This window comes from Raphanus sativus, chromosome 6 (genome assembly GCF_000801105.2).
Source record: "Raphanus sativus cultivar WK10039 chromosome 6, ASM80110v3, whole genome shotgun sequence".
Lineage (NCBI taxonomy): Eukaryota > Viridiplantae > Streptophyta > Magnoliopsida > Brassicales > Brassicaceae > Raphanus > Raphanus sativus.
Genome location: NC_079516.1, coordinates 52693954 through 52711019, shown reverse-complemented (window position 1 = coordinate 52711019; position 17066 = coordinate 52693954). Strand labels below are relative to the sequence as shown.

General features: G+C 34.3%; 2 protein-coding genes across 6 annotated transcripts; one reads left to right on the top strand and one right to left on the bottom strand.

Annotated features, from left to right (window-relative positions):
• The first annotated feature begins 6239 nt into the window (after positions 1 to 6239).
• Positions 6240 to 9732, top strand: LOC108805962 (MADS-box protein SOC1). Of its 4 annotated transcripts, none has more exons than XM_018577962.2 (8): positions 6240 to 6432; positions 7120 to 7310; positions 8367 to 8448; positions 8629 to 8690; positions 8792 to 8891; positions 8967 to 9008; positions 9093 to 9134; positions 9373 to 9732. In XM_018577962.2, the coding sequence occupies exons 2-8, from the start codon at positions 7129 to 7131 to the stop codon at positions 9502 to 9504; spliced, it is 642 nt and encodes a 213-aa protein (XP_018433464.1). In that variant the 5' UTR covers positions 6240 to 6432; positions 7120 to 7128; the 3' UTR covers positions 9505 to 9732. The 4 variants fall into 4 exon arrangements, with proteins under 4 accessions (XP_018433464.1, XP_018433463.1, XP_018433462.1 ...); XM_018577961.2 differs by having other exon boundaries at positions 7106 to 7310; XM_018577960.2 differs by having other exon boundaries at positions 6241 to 6630.
• Positions 9733 to 11851: 2119 nt separating this feature from the next.
• On the bottom strand, positions 11852 to 14036 carry LOC108809891 (agamous-like MADS-box protein AGL6). Of its 2 annotated transcripts, none has more exons than XM_018582028.2 (8): positions 13764 to 14036; positions 13222 to 13300; positions 13038 to 13099; positions 12780 to 12879; positions 12646 to 12687; positions 12498 to 12539; positions 12257 to 12411; positions 11852 to 12168 (listed from the first exon to the last, which is right to left on the bottom strand). In XM_018582028.2, exons 1-8 carry the CDS (start codon positions 13943 to 13945, stop codon positions 12072 to 12074), a joined length of 759 nt encoding a protein of 252 aa, XP_018437530.1. In that variant the 5' UTR covers positions 13946 to 14036; the 3' UTR covers positions 11852 to 12071. The 2 variants fall into 2 exon arrangements, with proteins under 2 accessions (XP_018437530.1, XP_056845744.1); XM_056989764.1 differs by lacking the exon at positions 13764 to 14036 and adding an exon at positions 13427 to 13496.
• Between the last annotated feature and the right edge of the window lie 3030 nt (positions 14037 to 17066).

Below are 17066 nucleotides of genomic sequence, written 5' to 3'. Positions count from 1 at the left end.
GGTTTACATATTTACTGAACATCAATTTAAGTTAACCCTACAGTTTAAGTTTAGAGAAATTCATCATGGTTGGCCAACTATTTATTCCAAATTGTTTTCAGTTACTAAAAGTCCAATTGGTAATGGTTGTACCTTTAAAATTATTGCTATAAAAAAAAATTGTAGACTTTTTACTGTAATTTTAGATTTTATTGATGTATAACTTTATGGAAAACACTTAAAATTGCTTTGAATATTTGGCTCTGCAGAACACTTTTACAGTTCTATGTTATTTCAAAAGCTGTGATTTTAAAAAATAAATTAAAGTTTGATTGTTCTGATTTTGGTGATTTAGAAATAAACGAGACTGTGGAGAGCATCCACATCAACTACCAATCACACCCTAAATATGAAACTAGTTCAACAGAAAGTTCTAACCATATGAAATGTGGATGAAAAAATGAAAATCCAACCTCATAAGATCCATGGATCAATTAAACTTTATTTGAAAGCTGTATATATCCATTCAATATAGAGTTAGAAATTGGTCACAGTCACAGCTAATGTTGTAGTCACCTACAAACGTGTATATATACACACACATATATATATATATATATATATATATATATATATACGTATATATATATCTATATAATTTTATAAATCTATTGAAAAATGAATGAGAGATTTTCACCGAACAAACTTTTTTTTTGAGCAATTCACCGAACAAACTAAAAAAGAAAGAAACCAAACTGAAATCACAAGATTCTTTAGATACAGTAGAAAACGAACGGAGTAGGTTTCTGGACAAGATGGAGAGTTCTGTCCTTTTCTAGGAGAACGTTCACAAATTTCGAAGAGTATATAGCATAATTTCAACACCTAAATAGGTAAATATATATAAAAGGAAAGTGAATATTTAGGAACGAAAAATAGATTTAACCTAAAAGAGGAAGTAAAAAGAGGTTAAAAGAGGTAAGAAAAGTAGTAGGACCATACAACAGTTGTTATATTATAATATAATTTAATTATTTGGAGAAGATAAATGCATATTTTGGTGGGTCACATCGGGACCAAAGTGTGGAGCACGATTTATCTTTTAAGATTATAAACCAAATATTTTTTTTACCCCGGGAGTTTTCGATTGGAGCATGAGAAAAGGTAGGAGGTGCGTTTTCGAATTATCATTGGCTTACCTTTGTACGTGACTGTACGGACGACGTTGATGTATTTCTAATATTCTAGGCCCTATTTTCTTCATTTTTTTTTTGATAAAATTTCTTCATTTAAATTTGTAGGCACAGTAATATGTTTCTATAAATCTGATTTTTTTTTAAATGCATTACCATGAACTTCAAATCTAGTTACACATGCGTAACTCGATGCAAACACAAAATAAAGACTCGAATATATGGGAAGGATCTTTTGTTGCCTTGCGTACTTTTGTATCTCAGCATGGTTTATGGGATTTAAAACACTCCGGAAATCATTTGTCGTGGCGTGGAACAAGATACACTCATTTTGTAAGATCCAGACTTGATCGCTCCATGGTCAATTGTGCTTGGAATGAATTATTCCCAATGGGAAGATGTTGTTACTTACGGTTCGAGGGCTCGGACCATCGCCCACTCATCACATACTTTAACAAATATGGCTCAAAACACCGAGGCATGTTCCGTTTCAATCGCTCTCTTACAGAGAAACAGGAAGTGGAAGCGGTGGTGGAGGAAACTTGGAACCATTACCCGCTAGACAGCGTCATCACAAAGCTCAATGCGTGCAGGCGAAGGATCATACAATGGGCCAAGGAGCAAAACCTTAAGCACAATGAGATTATTAAGACTTATCAGACTAATCTAGAGACATCTCTGTCTGCTAGCCAACCGGACAGAGAAGCCATTGAGAAACTCACAAACGACCTGGTGGAAGCTTACAAGGAGGAAGAAGCATTCTGGCAGCAGAGGAGCAGAATTCAATGGTTAAAGTGTGGAGATAGAAACACAGGGTTCTTCCATGCAGCAACCAAACAGCGACGGCAAATTAACTCTCTGTCTGTCATTGAGAACGACGATGGCGTGGAATTTTTCGAGGAGAAGGAGATATGCTCTGTTATCACAGATTACTTCAGCAAAATTTTTACCTCCAACGGTAACACTGACTTCTCAAGGCTTGCGTCGATCTTACCAAACAAAGTCACGCCGGAGATGAACCAACAGCTTACACTTATACCGAGTGATTCGGAAATAAAAGATGCAGTCTTCTCTATTAACAGTGGAAAGGCCCCGGGTCCCGACGGTTTTTCAGCCAAGTTTTACCACGCCTATTGGCATATAGTAGGACCCGATGTATGTAATGATATCCGCCATTTCTTCCTCACTGGCGTGCTCCACCCACAGCAAAACGAAACACATGTGCGGTTGATTCCCAAAATCAACTCTGCGAGGAAAGTTGCTGAGTATCGCCCCATTGCCTTGTGCAACACCCATTACAAGATCATAGCTAAAGTACTCACCCGCAGGCTGAAACCGATGCTACCTCATCTCATCTCCAAGTCTCAATCAGCCTTTGTCTCGGGCAGGGCAATAGGAGACAACGTCTTAATTACCCACGAAACGCTCCACTATCTCCGAACGTCGGAAGCAAAGAAGTATTGCTCTATGGCCGTGAAGACGGACATGAGTAAGGCCTATGATAGGATCGAATGGGGCTTTCTCCGGGCGGTTCTCGAACACTTGGGCTTTGATCCGCAATGGATATCTTGGGTTATGTGCTGTGTGGAGACAGTTTCATACTCCTTTCTCATCAACGGAGCTCCGATGGGATCAGTGGAACCGTCCCGTGGTATACGGCAAGGGGATCCGTTATCCCCTTATCTCTTCATATTATGCACGGAAACCCTGTCTTCCTTATGTGATATGGCTATGGCAGATGGATCCCTCCCTGGAGTTCGTGTTGCTCGTGGATGCCCGGCTATAAATCACTTACTGTTTGCCGATGATACGATGATCTTCTGCCGCTCAAGTGTATCGAGTGTGGCTGCTCTCCTACGGATTCTCAGACTGTACGAGGACCTCTCGGGCCAACGTATAAACTTCTCAAAATCTTCTATTACCTTTTCCGCTAGAACACCACCAGAAGTCAAAACAAGAGTTAAGTCATCCTTAGCTATTCAAGCGGAAGGTGGACTAGGGAAGTATTTGGGATTGCCGGAACACTTTGGTCGGAAGAAGCGAGACATCTTTGCCTCCATCTTAGACAGGATCAGACAGAAAACTCTCAGCTGGAAGAACCGCTTTCTCTCAGGAGCCGGGAAGCAAACCCTCCTTAAAGCCGTTCTCACTGCTATGCCGGCCTATACTATGTCTTGCTTTAAGCTCCCGATCTCTCTTTGCAAACAGATTCAATCTCTTCTCACGAGGTTTTGGTGGGATGCAAACCCGGAGCAGAGAAAAATGTGTTGGGTTGCTTGGTCCACTCTCACACAACCTAAATATGCGGGTGGATTAGGTTTTCGGGATATAGAGACGTACAACGATGCATTACTTGCCAAGATTGGATGGAGATTGATCAAATTTCCTAACTCTCTAGTCGCTCAGGTTCTGTTGGGAAAGTATACGAGATCATCCTCCTTTCTTGATTGCTCGGCCCCTTCCTCGATGTCTCACGGGTGGCGAGGAGTTCTAGCCGGCAGAGAGATACTAAGGAAAGGCCTAGGGTGGGTTGTGGGTGGCGGAGACGCGATAAGAGTGTGGCAAGATCCATGGCTTTCATGCTCAGTCCCGAGGAAACCGATCGGTCCGATGGATGAGCAAGCGATGGAGCTTAGAGTCAGTGACCTTCTCTGCCCTTTAACGAACACTTGGGATAAGGAACAGATAGAGAAGCACATTCCTCACTATGCAGAGCACATCCTCAGTATTGTCACAAGCTCAGCACCATCACAAGACTGTTTGGCGTGGCTACTCGATACTTCTGGTGAATATACCACTAAATCAGGTTACAGGGCGGGGATGGGCTTTCTCGAGATTGATCCCCACGCCTCACCGTTTGATTGGAACAAAAACATATGGAACATCAAGACATCACCAAAGATCAAGGACTTCCTATGGAAACTTGCGAGGAAAGCAATCCCGGTGAGCGCCAACCTAGTGCGTCGTGGAGTCCCAGCATTCACCTGCAAGTCATGCGATCAAGAAGAAGACGACCTCCACGTCTTCCTACACTGCACGGCAGCGTCTCAAGTCTGGGAACTAGCTCCCTTCTCCACTGTACCTCTCCAGTCGATAGCCTCCATTACGGAACTGATAGAGGTTGTGCAAACACTTGCTGTCCTACCACCGGCTGGTATCTCGGTTCCGCTCTGGCCTTGGATCTTGTGGAGCTTATGGAAGTCAAGAAATAATATCTGTTTTCAAAACAGAGTATTTTCCGCTATGGAAATTGTTGTTAAAGCGATCAGGGATGCAAGAGAATGGCAGGAAGCTCAAATCACACTACCATCTCTCGCTAACCACCAGCACCCTAACCCACCACCTGCTGCTACTCGACTGACCTTCTCCCCCCCGCAAGGTATTATGCTCTGTTATGTTGATGGTGCTTGGGATGCCACATCTAGAAATTGCGGTACAGGGGGAGTGTTCTCTGGAACGGTGGGACAATGTCCTGCTCCTATTAGTGACTCACGTCGCTTTGTCTCTTCGGCGCTCATGGCTGAATGCCTCGCCATACGTTCAGCGGTAATGCATGCTGCCTCGTTGAATATTAAATCCCTGATGATACTGTCCGATTCTCAATCCTTGGTGAAGCTTGTTAAGGAGAGAGGCTCGGTTCCAGCTTTGTTTGGTATTTTATTCGACATCTATCACTTTAGCTTGTTGTTTGATGTTATTTCCTTTTCTTTTGTACCTCGTTTGAGTAATGTGATGGCTGATTCGGTGGCAAAATCAGCCCTCTCATTGCTTAACTTAGCTTCCTCTAATGGAGTGTAAACTCTTTAAGTTTCAATGAAAAGTGTGTTTGATCAAAAAAAAAAAAAAAAAAAGACTCGAATATATCTGTTGACAAAAAAAGACTAGAATATATTTATCCACAAAATATTTTTGGACCTGTCGGTAATATTTAAAATTTAATAGATGTATAAGTGGTTAACATATATATTAAGCATCCAGCTAAAAAGATTAACTTCAATGTTAGCAAAAAGAAAAAGAAAAAAAAAGATTAATTTCAAAAAAAAAAAAAGAAGAAAACAGCTAACAAGTTCGTTTTCTCAAAATAAATAGTCTGTGTGGTCCTCCCTATGTATATATAAATCATTAGATTTCGATAAACCATTTTTCTCTCCAAAAAAGGATAATTTTTTGGTGCCACTTGCTAGACAAGATGTTCGATAAGCTGAACGATTATTGGTTTCCTAAGTTACATTTTTTTGAAGATGCTATTTTTGCAAATGGTTTTCTAAGGTACGTTTCGTTTATGACGCGCCATTGCCTCTTCGTCTTTGTAATCTGATTATGGATAAAATTCCAAGCATGTCAACTATAAAACTCAATTAACAAAAGTCATTAATCTTTAAGTAGAATTGCACGATTATCTGCCATATGTAAAACTAAAACATACTAAATACTTTTACAAATCATTGAAAAACAAAATAACAGTGTTTAACGTTAAGACTACTAGCACAAAAAAGCTTTATATCAAGTTATGATATTCATCTACGTTATCAATAGGTCCCAAACTCTTATTTCGTAAGAATTTCAGGATGAACATGTATATATTTAGAATGAGATACCTGGCGATATATATGAACAAGTCGTAACTATAGCTAGAAGCTGGTTTTCGATTTAAATATACTATGAACTAAGTGCACAACATTGGATTGTAAAACATCATAACTTTTGGTCGCCAAAAAAAAAAACATCATAACTTTTAGTCTTTTACCATTATAATATAATTATATATCAAATATAGCCTTAATTTCATGTGGGGTATATAAGGACGAGAGAGTATTTGTGTCCACACTTAAATCAATTTTAAAAAATCTTATTAAACATCAATTCCAGATATTTATGAAGGGAAAAAGATGTGTATGTAAATATTTCCATATATATCAAAATATACTATTTTGGTCTTTTTAAGGCTTTTTTCCAAAATAAGTAAAGGATGAGGTTTCAAGCGACCAACACGTTTGCGACACATAATTTCTCTTTCTTTTATGCTTTTGTTTTAATGTTATTTAATAGTTTCCCAAACAAAGGAAAATAGAACGAAAATAATTGTTCCACACCAATACACCATTACCATAACAATAACCAGAAGAGGATCTTTTTAAGGCGAAAGCAGAGAGAGAGAGAGGAGAGGAGAGTGTGTGAGTTTTGTCTCTTGTTTCTTTTATTACACACGAATAGATGAAACGAGGAAAGCTATTACTTCTTTTGCTACTTCCATAAAAAGGTCTTTCCTTTAGCAGAGAATCACGTTTGATCATCATCTTCTTCTTCTTCTTTTTCTGGTCTTTCCTCCATTAATGCTTACATAGTCTCCTATCTCTCTCTATTTATATACAAACCTGCTTCTCAGTTCACTCTTCTGTTAATCTCCTCACAAGCTTTGTGTTTAGGTTTTTATAATTATTAACCCTTTTGGCCACCGGTAAGATCTCTTCTTTATGATCTTTCTTGTTTTTTGCTTTCTAGTCTTGGATTAGTCTGACGGATCTGCTTTTATTTTGTTCGTTTTGATGTTTTGTTTCTGGCTAAATCTCATGAAATCTTGCATCTTAAATTTAACCTGGAAAAGAAGAGCTTACATCTTTCAGTCGTTTATAGATTTAATCTATGTCAGAAAGTTCTAGATCAGCTATATAGATTTGTACTTTACATTGTTTTGCCTTTAGGGTACTTAATCATCTCTTCCTCTTTCGTTGACTTCATTAGTCTCCTCCCACCAAAAAAAAAATCAAATCCGTGGAAGAAAAAATGTTTTGATCACCCACCACCTCCTTTCTGAATAAATGGGTCGTTTTATGTGTATGACTAATCTTCTTATTGAGGTGGTTGCACCATTGATCTCATGTTCTTTGCAATTAACCAATTTATTTTTACAAATATATGTTTTAATATGAAAGAGAAATTAAACAAGGAGAAAAAGATGGTGAGGGGAAAAACTCAGATGAAGCGGATAGAGAATGCAACAAGCAGACAAGTCACTTTCTCTAAGCGAAGGAATGGTTTGCTGAAGAAAGCCTTTGAGCTCTCAGTGCTTTGTGATGCTGAAGTTTCTTTGATCATCTTCTCTCCTAAGGCAAAACTTTATGAATTCGCCAGCTCCAAGTACGTTCTCTTTTTACACACATATACACATATATAAATCATCTAGAGAGAGAAAGTTTTGTCTATATCCCTTGGTTTATAGTTATGGTTTTATTGGCCGTTGATGTTGATGTAAAAACATCTCTTTGACGTTTAAGAGAGAGTGTTAACTGTTGAGTGAGTTTCTTGGTTTCTACAATTGTAAGGCTATTATTAAAGTAAAACCAAGTACCTCATCTTATTTGTGTCTTTTTAACTAGTACATCATCTTGTTTAATATGCCAAAGAACTATGTGGCCTGTGGCAAATACTTTTCACTTGTTATGAATATATATTATATATACACATTTGATCATCTTAGATATTAGAGATCGGACAACTCCTTGACTTTGTATTTAACTCTTTCTTGGTTCATTGAAAAATCATAATTATGTTGTAATTAGCATTCTTTTATTTTGAGATGATACACAATCTGGTTCAATTAATCTTTCTTGTGATTGCTTTAAAATCCTAGATTTCTCTAACTGATGTTTAGGAACTTGTTTTACCAGTCCTGATATATTAATCAGGCTTTTTTTATCTCATGCTCATTCTTAATATAGTTCAGTAAATTTACATGTTTTGTTCCTACTCATTCTCTACCTACTTTTTTTTTTGCTTTGAAACTCAAGCTAGAATCTAAATGTAGATTGTTTTGAGAATAAGAAACAAGTTATCATGTACTGTTAGGTAGAAGGGAAACCAGACGTTCTTTTGATGAATCATTACATCTGTAAATAGAAAAAGCCAGCTTTTGATCAGATGTTTCAGCCGATTTGATGTACTTCTTTCTCTCAATTTAAAGTAAAGAGACTCACATGTTTTGGTTTTCCAAAATGTTGGGGAAAAATCCCATTTAGTACACGACTTTCTAAATTATGTCCTGAAGGCTTGTGATAACTTCACCTAAGAAAGTTTTTATGTTCTAATCTTGTGTCTCTGAGTTCGAAAAAAAAAATTATTATTTAAAAAAAAAATTATTTGGTTTCTTGCATTGTGCGAATTTAATCTGTGAAATTATTTTCAATGTTTTGACAGTATGCAAGATACCATAGATCGTTATCTGAGGCATACCAAGGATCGAGTCAGCAGCAAACCGGTTTCTGAAGAAAATATGCAGGTTAATTATGATATTTTGTGCCAATTTTTAATACAAAAATAAATTGGCATAAAAAATAGTAGTATCATACATAGTCTGTATTTAATCTCAACGTCACATATTAGTAGTCAATGTCACTTCTGTCAAGCCACATATTAAAGATAATCACATGCAATAACATTTTTGTGATGTAACCAACAGCATTTGAAACACGAAGCAGCAAACATGATGAAGAAAATTGAACAACTTGAAGCTTCCAAACGGTTGGTGATCCAATACAAACACATCATAGAGTTGAATTATAGTATATAAATATCATATATTAAGAGTTTGATCATATTAAGTATTTTCCTACTTTAATTAGTAAACTCTTGGGAGAAGGCATAGGATCATGTTCGATAGAGGAGCTGCAGCAAATTGAGCAACAACTTGAGAAAAGTGTCAAAAGTATTCGAGCAAGAAAGGTTTATATATCATCCCCACATTATTATTCTTATGAAAACACTCATGATTCTAACTTTGTTACTCATCTCTTTTAGACTCAAGTGTTTAAGGAACAAATTGAGCAGCTCAAGCAAAAGGTAAAGAGACTCAAGTGATGGAACACTCCAACTTGATAATCTTCTTGTGCTTGATTTTTAAAATTGGTACAAAAAACTTTGCAGGAGAAAGCTCTAGCTGCAGAAAACAAGAAGCTCGCTGAAAAGGTACAATATATTTTATAAATGAATATACCCTATGGTTCTCTAGTTAGGGTTGCATATGCATATCGCTTTCTTCTAAAAACGAATATCTCATATGGTTCTCTAGTTTTTGCACTTGCATATCGTTTTCTTTTATTCTTTTATGATAGTTAAAATCGTCATGACTCATGACCTTGATCGTCTATGTGTTTGTTCTATCTTCTTTGCATTGCATCTATTAGTCTAATTTTTTTTATTACAGTGGGGATCTCATGAAATCGAAGTTTGGTCGACTAAGAACCAAGAAAGTGGAAGAGGTGACGAGGAGAGTAGCCCAAGTTCTGAAGTAGAGACACAATTGTTCATTGGGTTACCTTCTTCTGCAAGGAAGTGAACAAACCACTCTCCAAAAACAAAAATGAAAACAAAATAAAGCAAAAAAAAACTAAGTAAAAACGGGCTGAGCAGAGTGATTGTATAAGTACAAGTAACAAGATTCTAAAGCTGCTTCTCTTGTTGTCTTCTTTCTCTCTTATTTAAAACTGTACTGCCTCTGTTATGTATCTATATATTATGTTCTTATACACTTGCTTCTCTAGAATTTAATTATGTTTATTGTTCATGTTCAAGTTCTATTATTATGTATGTATATCAGTTCAGGCTTTTTTTTCTCCTCCAAATCAGAAATACCTATGTATAACTCATTGCTCCTAGCACTCCCAAGTCGAGAGTATAAGTGTATAACCACCCCAAAGACCTGGACCTTTATTTTTCTTTACGCATTTGCCGCCAAGAGAGAACTGTTGAGCAAATTGAATCAAGCTTGTCTCAAGTTCGGTCATATCGGTAATACTCAGAGTCAGTGGTCTCGGGCCATGCATATTCGACCTAAACTTAGTCACTTATTTTGCTATAAATTTTAATTATGTTTCAGATCTTAATTTATCCATAAAATTTGTCAGAAACGACTGAAACAAAAATAACTTAGTTCACTCAACTCCGCAAAATCAAAGCTGATTACTTAGATATTGAGATTCGAATTTTGTAATGCATACTAATTGGTAAAGTTACACACTAGCTGGATTCTGGACAGTAATTATATTCTACAGACTTCCTGATTATTACTTTATAACTAAAATTCACACAAATATAGGAACATGCACCGCCTATATATATCGGTGTTTTAGAGACTAATCAATAGAATCAAATTGCTAGTAGCAAAAGCTATTATCGATTTAATTTTAATAATACTTTTTGAGAATTTTTTTAATAATACTTGAAGCGTATATAATGTATAGAACATTACTACTAATATAAATACTGATTATGAACATTATGTGTCGAATTTTTAGAAGTACAGAATAAATAGGGCCGTTGAAGCGTATATAAGTAACAAAAACTAAAAAAAGTGTTTGGATAATAGTTATACATGAACGAGATATTGATTGGAGGGTCATCGGGAAAAAGGCATTTTTCAACCCGAACAATTTCAGTCGTACCAAATACTACATGAACTATTGATCAGTGCTAAATACGACCTCAACTCAATTATAATTCAAAAATATTACCTAGACTTCTTAAAATATGCCAAAATCTACCTGAACAACTAATCAGTATTAAATAGGACCCCAACTCAATTATAATTCAAATTTGGGCCTATCTGTTCATAAATTATGAAAGGGCCATCTTATAAAATGAGCTTACATTGTGTAATAGCCCAGTCATAAACGGGTGGGTGGGGATTCCATCGTAACTTATATAGTTTTTTTTTTTTTTGCTAAAATTTTGTAACTTTTATAGTTGGAAACCAAAAATAGCAAAAATCAATAAATAATACGAGGACTTGTGAAAAAGACAGATCAGCCACGTTTGCCAAAACTCAAATCATGTAACGAGAAGTAGGTCCAGCCTCACCATCCAGATTTATTCCACGGATACTATGTGGCATTTTCTGATTCGTTCATCTATCTTATTAAAACAGAAACATTCTGTTAGACCTAACATTTATTTTGTAAGTTTTTAAATTAAATACATCTTTATACTTTATAGTTAAACACACATTAAATCACTAATATTCCTTTCTTTATACTACTATCTATGTTTCTAAACAATATACTTATTTCTTTATAATACTATCAATGTTTCCAAACAATATACTTATTTCTTTATACTACTATCAATGTTTCCAAACAATATATTTTTTATACTACTATCATTGTTTCCAAATAATACAATAATTAATATTAGTTGTTTTATATCTATCATTTTCTCTTTAAAATTTTGTAGAAACGTCATAATTTCATAAATTGCAAAATAGTAAACTTTAAAATTTCAATTATAAGATTACAAATTATGAAACTATTACAATTTAAATCCAATTAGATTACATATCGGTCATCCATCAGTTCAATCGGTTAGTCTCGGGTTATAGTGATTTTTTAATATGAATATTTTAAAAACATAAATTGAATTGTCAGATCTCCGGATTAACCGGTATAATCACAATCGGGTTTGAATTTAAAAATACTGATTTAAATACAAAAATATTTAAATACACACTCTTTAAAAATTACCAAAATATTTTTGTTAAATTATTAGTAAAATTTTTTATCGTAAAATATTCTGCGCTTCAAAAGCGCGGATCAAAATCTAGAATTTAGTTACAGCTTACTCATTGTTTTGGAATGTCAGCTGATTTCTTTTACTTCGTGCGTAAATAAAAGTTAGAAAAACAAACATGTGAAAATGTTTTCGATCTCATTGTAGAAAAACCAACGTGTGAAAATGTTTAAGGAACCCATACATGCGAATACATTCGTAGGAACTCGAATTAAGTACCGCACCAGTGATAGAACTATAGACCATAAGTTTTTCTTGTAAAGAAAAATAATTCTAACTGAAGAATCCAACTTTAGAGCTGAAATTGGAGGGACAGTGGCATCGTGATCTAGTCAACAAATGCTAAAGAACCCAACCTTGGACGAAATTAGTCTCACGTGCCACATTACTCTTTGATACCGAAGACCCTTCACCTTGCACGTAGTAATGTTGTTGGAACCTACAAGTACCAAATTAGTCTTATAATCAATACGTAACTTCTATCCCATTTTCACAATACAAAGAAAACATGGTAAATTGTTACGTACCCTATCTGTAAAAAGGGTTCGGTGTTGCAATCCAATGAACTAGGATGAGAAGGCTGAACCGGAAATCCAGAATTGTTAGGATCATCAGCCACCGATGCTGCCGAGTTTGGCCATAAGTCTTGAAATGATTTGAAAGCAAGGCCTTCGGCCTCAAACTATTGGTAAACATATTAAAATCATATACGAGTTAGTTATATTTCTAAGAAAAAAAAATCATAATTTTGAGACCTAAAGTAAAAACCTTAATCTTGAGTTGTTTGTTTATATCTCCGAGTTGCCGCTCCTAAAAATTCAAAAGTAGATTGATTAATATATGAATATACATTAATCAATTTGATATTTTTTTTTTGAAACTTAATTTGATATGTTAACATTTGTATATAATTTACCTTTTTCCGAAGATCTTCCATTTCTTCCATCATAACTTGTGTCTGCATATATATCATGTTCCATGATTAATTTTGGTTTAGTATTTATAAACATATGATTGGAAATGAAACAAGACCGGTCTAGACAATACAACCTTGCGTTGTCGAGTCGCAGTAAGAGCGGTTTCCAGCTTTCTCTCCAACGCTTGCAGTTCCTTCACGCTCATATCTCGGAGATCTTCTCCAAGCAAATGCCTTGATAATTAGCATGAATCAACACACGTCAACTATTCAGCTATACATATATTGATATATATATATATATATATATATATATATCAAATATATAACAGAAGATGATGATTACTACATAACGCTAGGAACGCCAAGGGATTAGAGAACTTTTACTAGACCTATTAGTGCGAACAAGCGATTCGTATTTGGCTTTCAGCTTCGTCACCTCCTGAGACCAGTTCTGCACCATATAGAATTATATAATGAAATGCATATAGTAGCAAGAGAATTTTAAGTGAGACGTTATAAACATGTATAATCAGGATTATTTATTATTAAACGAAAGTGCGTATATACACATGCCTGTGTAGACTCTTCAGGCCTATTATTGGTCAGAGAAGAGTTGTAGCAACGATGATACCGTTCAATTGTTCTTCCAACTCTGAAAATTCAGTAGAAAAAAAAGATTATTACACACGAGAGATCATTAGCTCAATTATGTATGGAGAATTCTTCTTACGAAGAAGACCAAAACGAAGAAAACCCTAATTTGTTTTTTTTTCCTAACCGTTTGGATCTTGTCATCTTCAAGAGTAAAGAATCCAGATCCATGTTAAAAAAAAATCAAACAACAACATATAACGTACGGATGGACACATTGGCTTATGGTAATTGTTCCAAGAGAGAGACGGAGATAAAGTATATCGATGAACCCTAGTTACCTTAGGATAAAAGACTTAACCTTTAAGAATACCCACAAGATAAAAGCTTGATCAGATTCTCGAATTACGATATAGCTAGTGATAAAAGAGCCCACAATTTAATCAGTTTTATAAGAAACCTAACTTTACTGAAATATATAAAGAGCTAGGAAGATCGTACGAAAGGAGCGCAAATTAATATACCCGACACTGCCGAACTCGTAGAGCTTGCCACGGCTAGAGAAGACGATGAGAGCAACTTCAGCATCACAGAGAACAGAGAGCTCATAAGCTTTCTTCAACAAACCATTTCTTCTTTTTGAGAAGGTCACTTGCCTATTGATTTTGTTCTCTATCCTCTTCATCTCCACTCTCCCTCTTCCCATATTTTCTCTCTCTTTTTTCTTGATTCTGATTTCTTCTCTAATCAAAAACTATTAATTTTTTGAAGTATAGATCAATGGAATATATTTATCGGTAACGTGTTATATGTGTATATAAATAAATAAACAAAAATAGTGTCAATTTTTGATAGAACAGAATGATAACTATGTTCTCGGAGTTTTAGTTAGATACCTCAGAATGGAAATCTGCTTGAAACAGCCGGCCCACCAAAAAATTCCACTATTTTTACTTTTAAAAAAAATATTTATCCTTTTTCTTTGCTTTTTAAAGAGCTAGATATTTCAAATTCAAACGAATTCGTTTTTTTTTCCAATGTTATAGTTCATGTTCATGGTTGCTAAATGTTTTTCTTCTTACATGATTACTAATTGTTATATTAGTAAACATACAAAATTCGTTGTCTATTCGGGTTAAGCATTTATCTCTTAAAATTGTATGTCTTAATCGCCGTTACATATATATTTAGTTAAAATGTCTATTTAACCTAAATTGGACGAAATTGATTACGTGTGAAGTTAATGCTGGTTATTTTTTACCAATATTTGAAAATTTAATTGGTCAAAAGGAGGGCAGAAAATTCATCATTGTTTTTGGAGGTCTCACATATTTGGTCAAAAATAGTACTAAGATGTTAGATAAATAAGTATTATAAATGAAGCTCACGCTATTTCCGCTATAAATTATTTAAAGTATTTCCCTATATGCATATATGGATTCAATCTTTGATTGTGTTCACAAGATTTAATTGAAATTTTTATTGCTAATAGCTGAATGATTTATATCAAATTTTATTGCTAATAGCTGAATGATTTATATCAAATTTTCCTTGCTAAGCCTCACTTATAAGTTAATACGTATTTGACTGTTAACTTATTTTCTACCACATCAGCTCAGCAATAGTTTATGCCTCATAGCCCAAGTAGAAAAACATTGCATTAGTTTTGGCTAATGAGCTACAGAAGCGTCCCTTAAATACAATCGTCACGTGTAATCATTTTCACATGTCAGTCAAAGTGTCAGGCTCTATGGTCTTCCAGTAAAAATATATAGGGAAATTTGGACTCATATACATAATAGGAATTATATTGATAGTATAACCATAGAATACTTTAGGCTATGAAATTTATGAATTAATTTCTATATTGTCCTTTTTTACTTTCACCTCATTCTTTTAATGAAATTTATAAGTTTAAAAATTACTTATTTGAGTTTCTTAATTACCTATAAAAATCATAGATTTTTTTCTGCATACAAAATGTTTTGAATTTTGTAAAACTAACATATATTTACAAATTGTATATATACAGTTATAATAAAATGTTTATCTATTCTATTTACGAGATATAGAATCAAACTGAAATTATACAAAATGTATTTGATGTATTTTTTCCTTTATTTAATTTTTTCAATTTCTATCTCTATTCCTCTTCTTCATTCCTACTTTCTATGTGTCTCTTTTTTTTCTTTTTTTCTTTCTCTCTCACTTTCTATTCAAATAATAGATTGTTGTATTCTACTCTATTTAGGAAATATAGAATAGATTTGTAATTATACATTCTCCCTCCCTCCTTCCCTTCTCTCTCTCTCTCTCTCTCTTTCATACTTTATAAAGAGTATTATTTTGCAATTGTGTTGAATGGATGCTCTAAGTTAATGAAAATTCACATACATGTTTGTATTAACAATTTATGTAGCTTTCATACAATATTTAAATAAACATTACATTATAGTATACTAATCTATTTATCAAAATAGTATAGATTTTTCCTATGTCACTTTCACATTTACACTCTCTCATATTCTTTCACTTCTCTCCTCCCTTCGTTCTTTCTCTGCCTCTCTCTCCATTCCTCCTTCCTTCCCTTCATACTTTTATCTTTTCTCATTCCTCCTCCCATGCAGCTCCTGATTTCTCCATTTTACTCCTTTTCTCATTCACCAATATAGTAACTACGGTTTAGGTTTGGATTTAGGGTCTACAATTTGGGTTTAGACCTCCAAGGTTAAGGTTTAGATAGCTCCGTTATGGACGATGGTTTGGTTTTATAATTTGGGTATAGGATTTGGGTTAAGGGTTTACGGTTTGGGTTTAGGGTTTAGAATTTGAGTTTAGAGGATTTAGGATTTAGGTAGCTCCGTTTGGGTCTACGGTTTGGATTAAGAAATTATGTTTAGGGTTTGGGTTTAGGGTTTAGAGTTTGGGTTTAGGGTTTAGGGTTTAGGTAGCTCTGTTATGGTTTACGGTTTGGGATAAGAATTTGGGTTTAGAATTGAGTTTAGAGTTTGGGTTTAGGATATATGGTTTGGTTTTAAGGTTTAGGATTTGGGTTTAAGATTTAGAATTTGGGTTTAGGGTTTAGAGTTTGACTTTAAGGTATATGGTTTGATTTAAGGTTTGAAACAAATATACTAAAGAAAATAATTTATTCTCTATTATTACATTTACGTTTGAAATAATCTATACTATATTGACGATATAAATAGAATAGTATTTGTTGAAGCGTGTGATATACACACAGTCACGCGCTGTGAAGGACTATATTATCTTATTGTATAGCAAAGTGACACAATGTTCAAGACATGGCTATATTCTTTATTTTTGTCGCCACTATGATTATACAGCAAATTCACCCTTTAAAATTTCATCATTTTTACTCATAGAAAATAATATAATTCTCTTCCTTCATCTGAGGTTTCACAATTTTTAAAAATTATATCAATGGATCCGTCACTTATGTTTCTTCGCTTCTACTCCATGCACTCCCATCTCTTGAGGAACCACATATTTTTTTTTGGTCAAAGAGGAACCACATAAAAGTCAGCGAACGAAACAGTGAATCATCAGACACTACAAAAAAAGGATGATTTAACATCATTTGTTTTCTATTTTTGCATTACTTATAAATGATGTAAAAGAATTTTGTATCATTTATATAAATGACTCTGAAAGTGGTGATGCAAATAATTTGTATCAATTTATTTAATAACTGATGCAAAAAATTGAATATTTACATCAATTTTAAGTGATGCCAATATATATCAATTGTAAAAAATGATACTAAATTTACATCAGCTTTTTCAAAATGATGTTAGTATTAACAT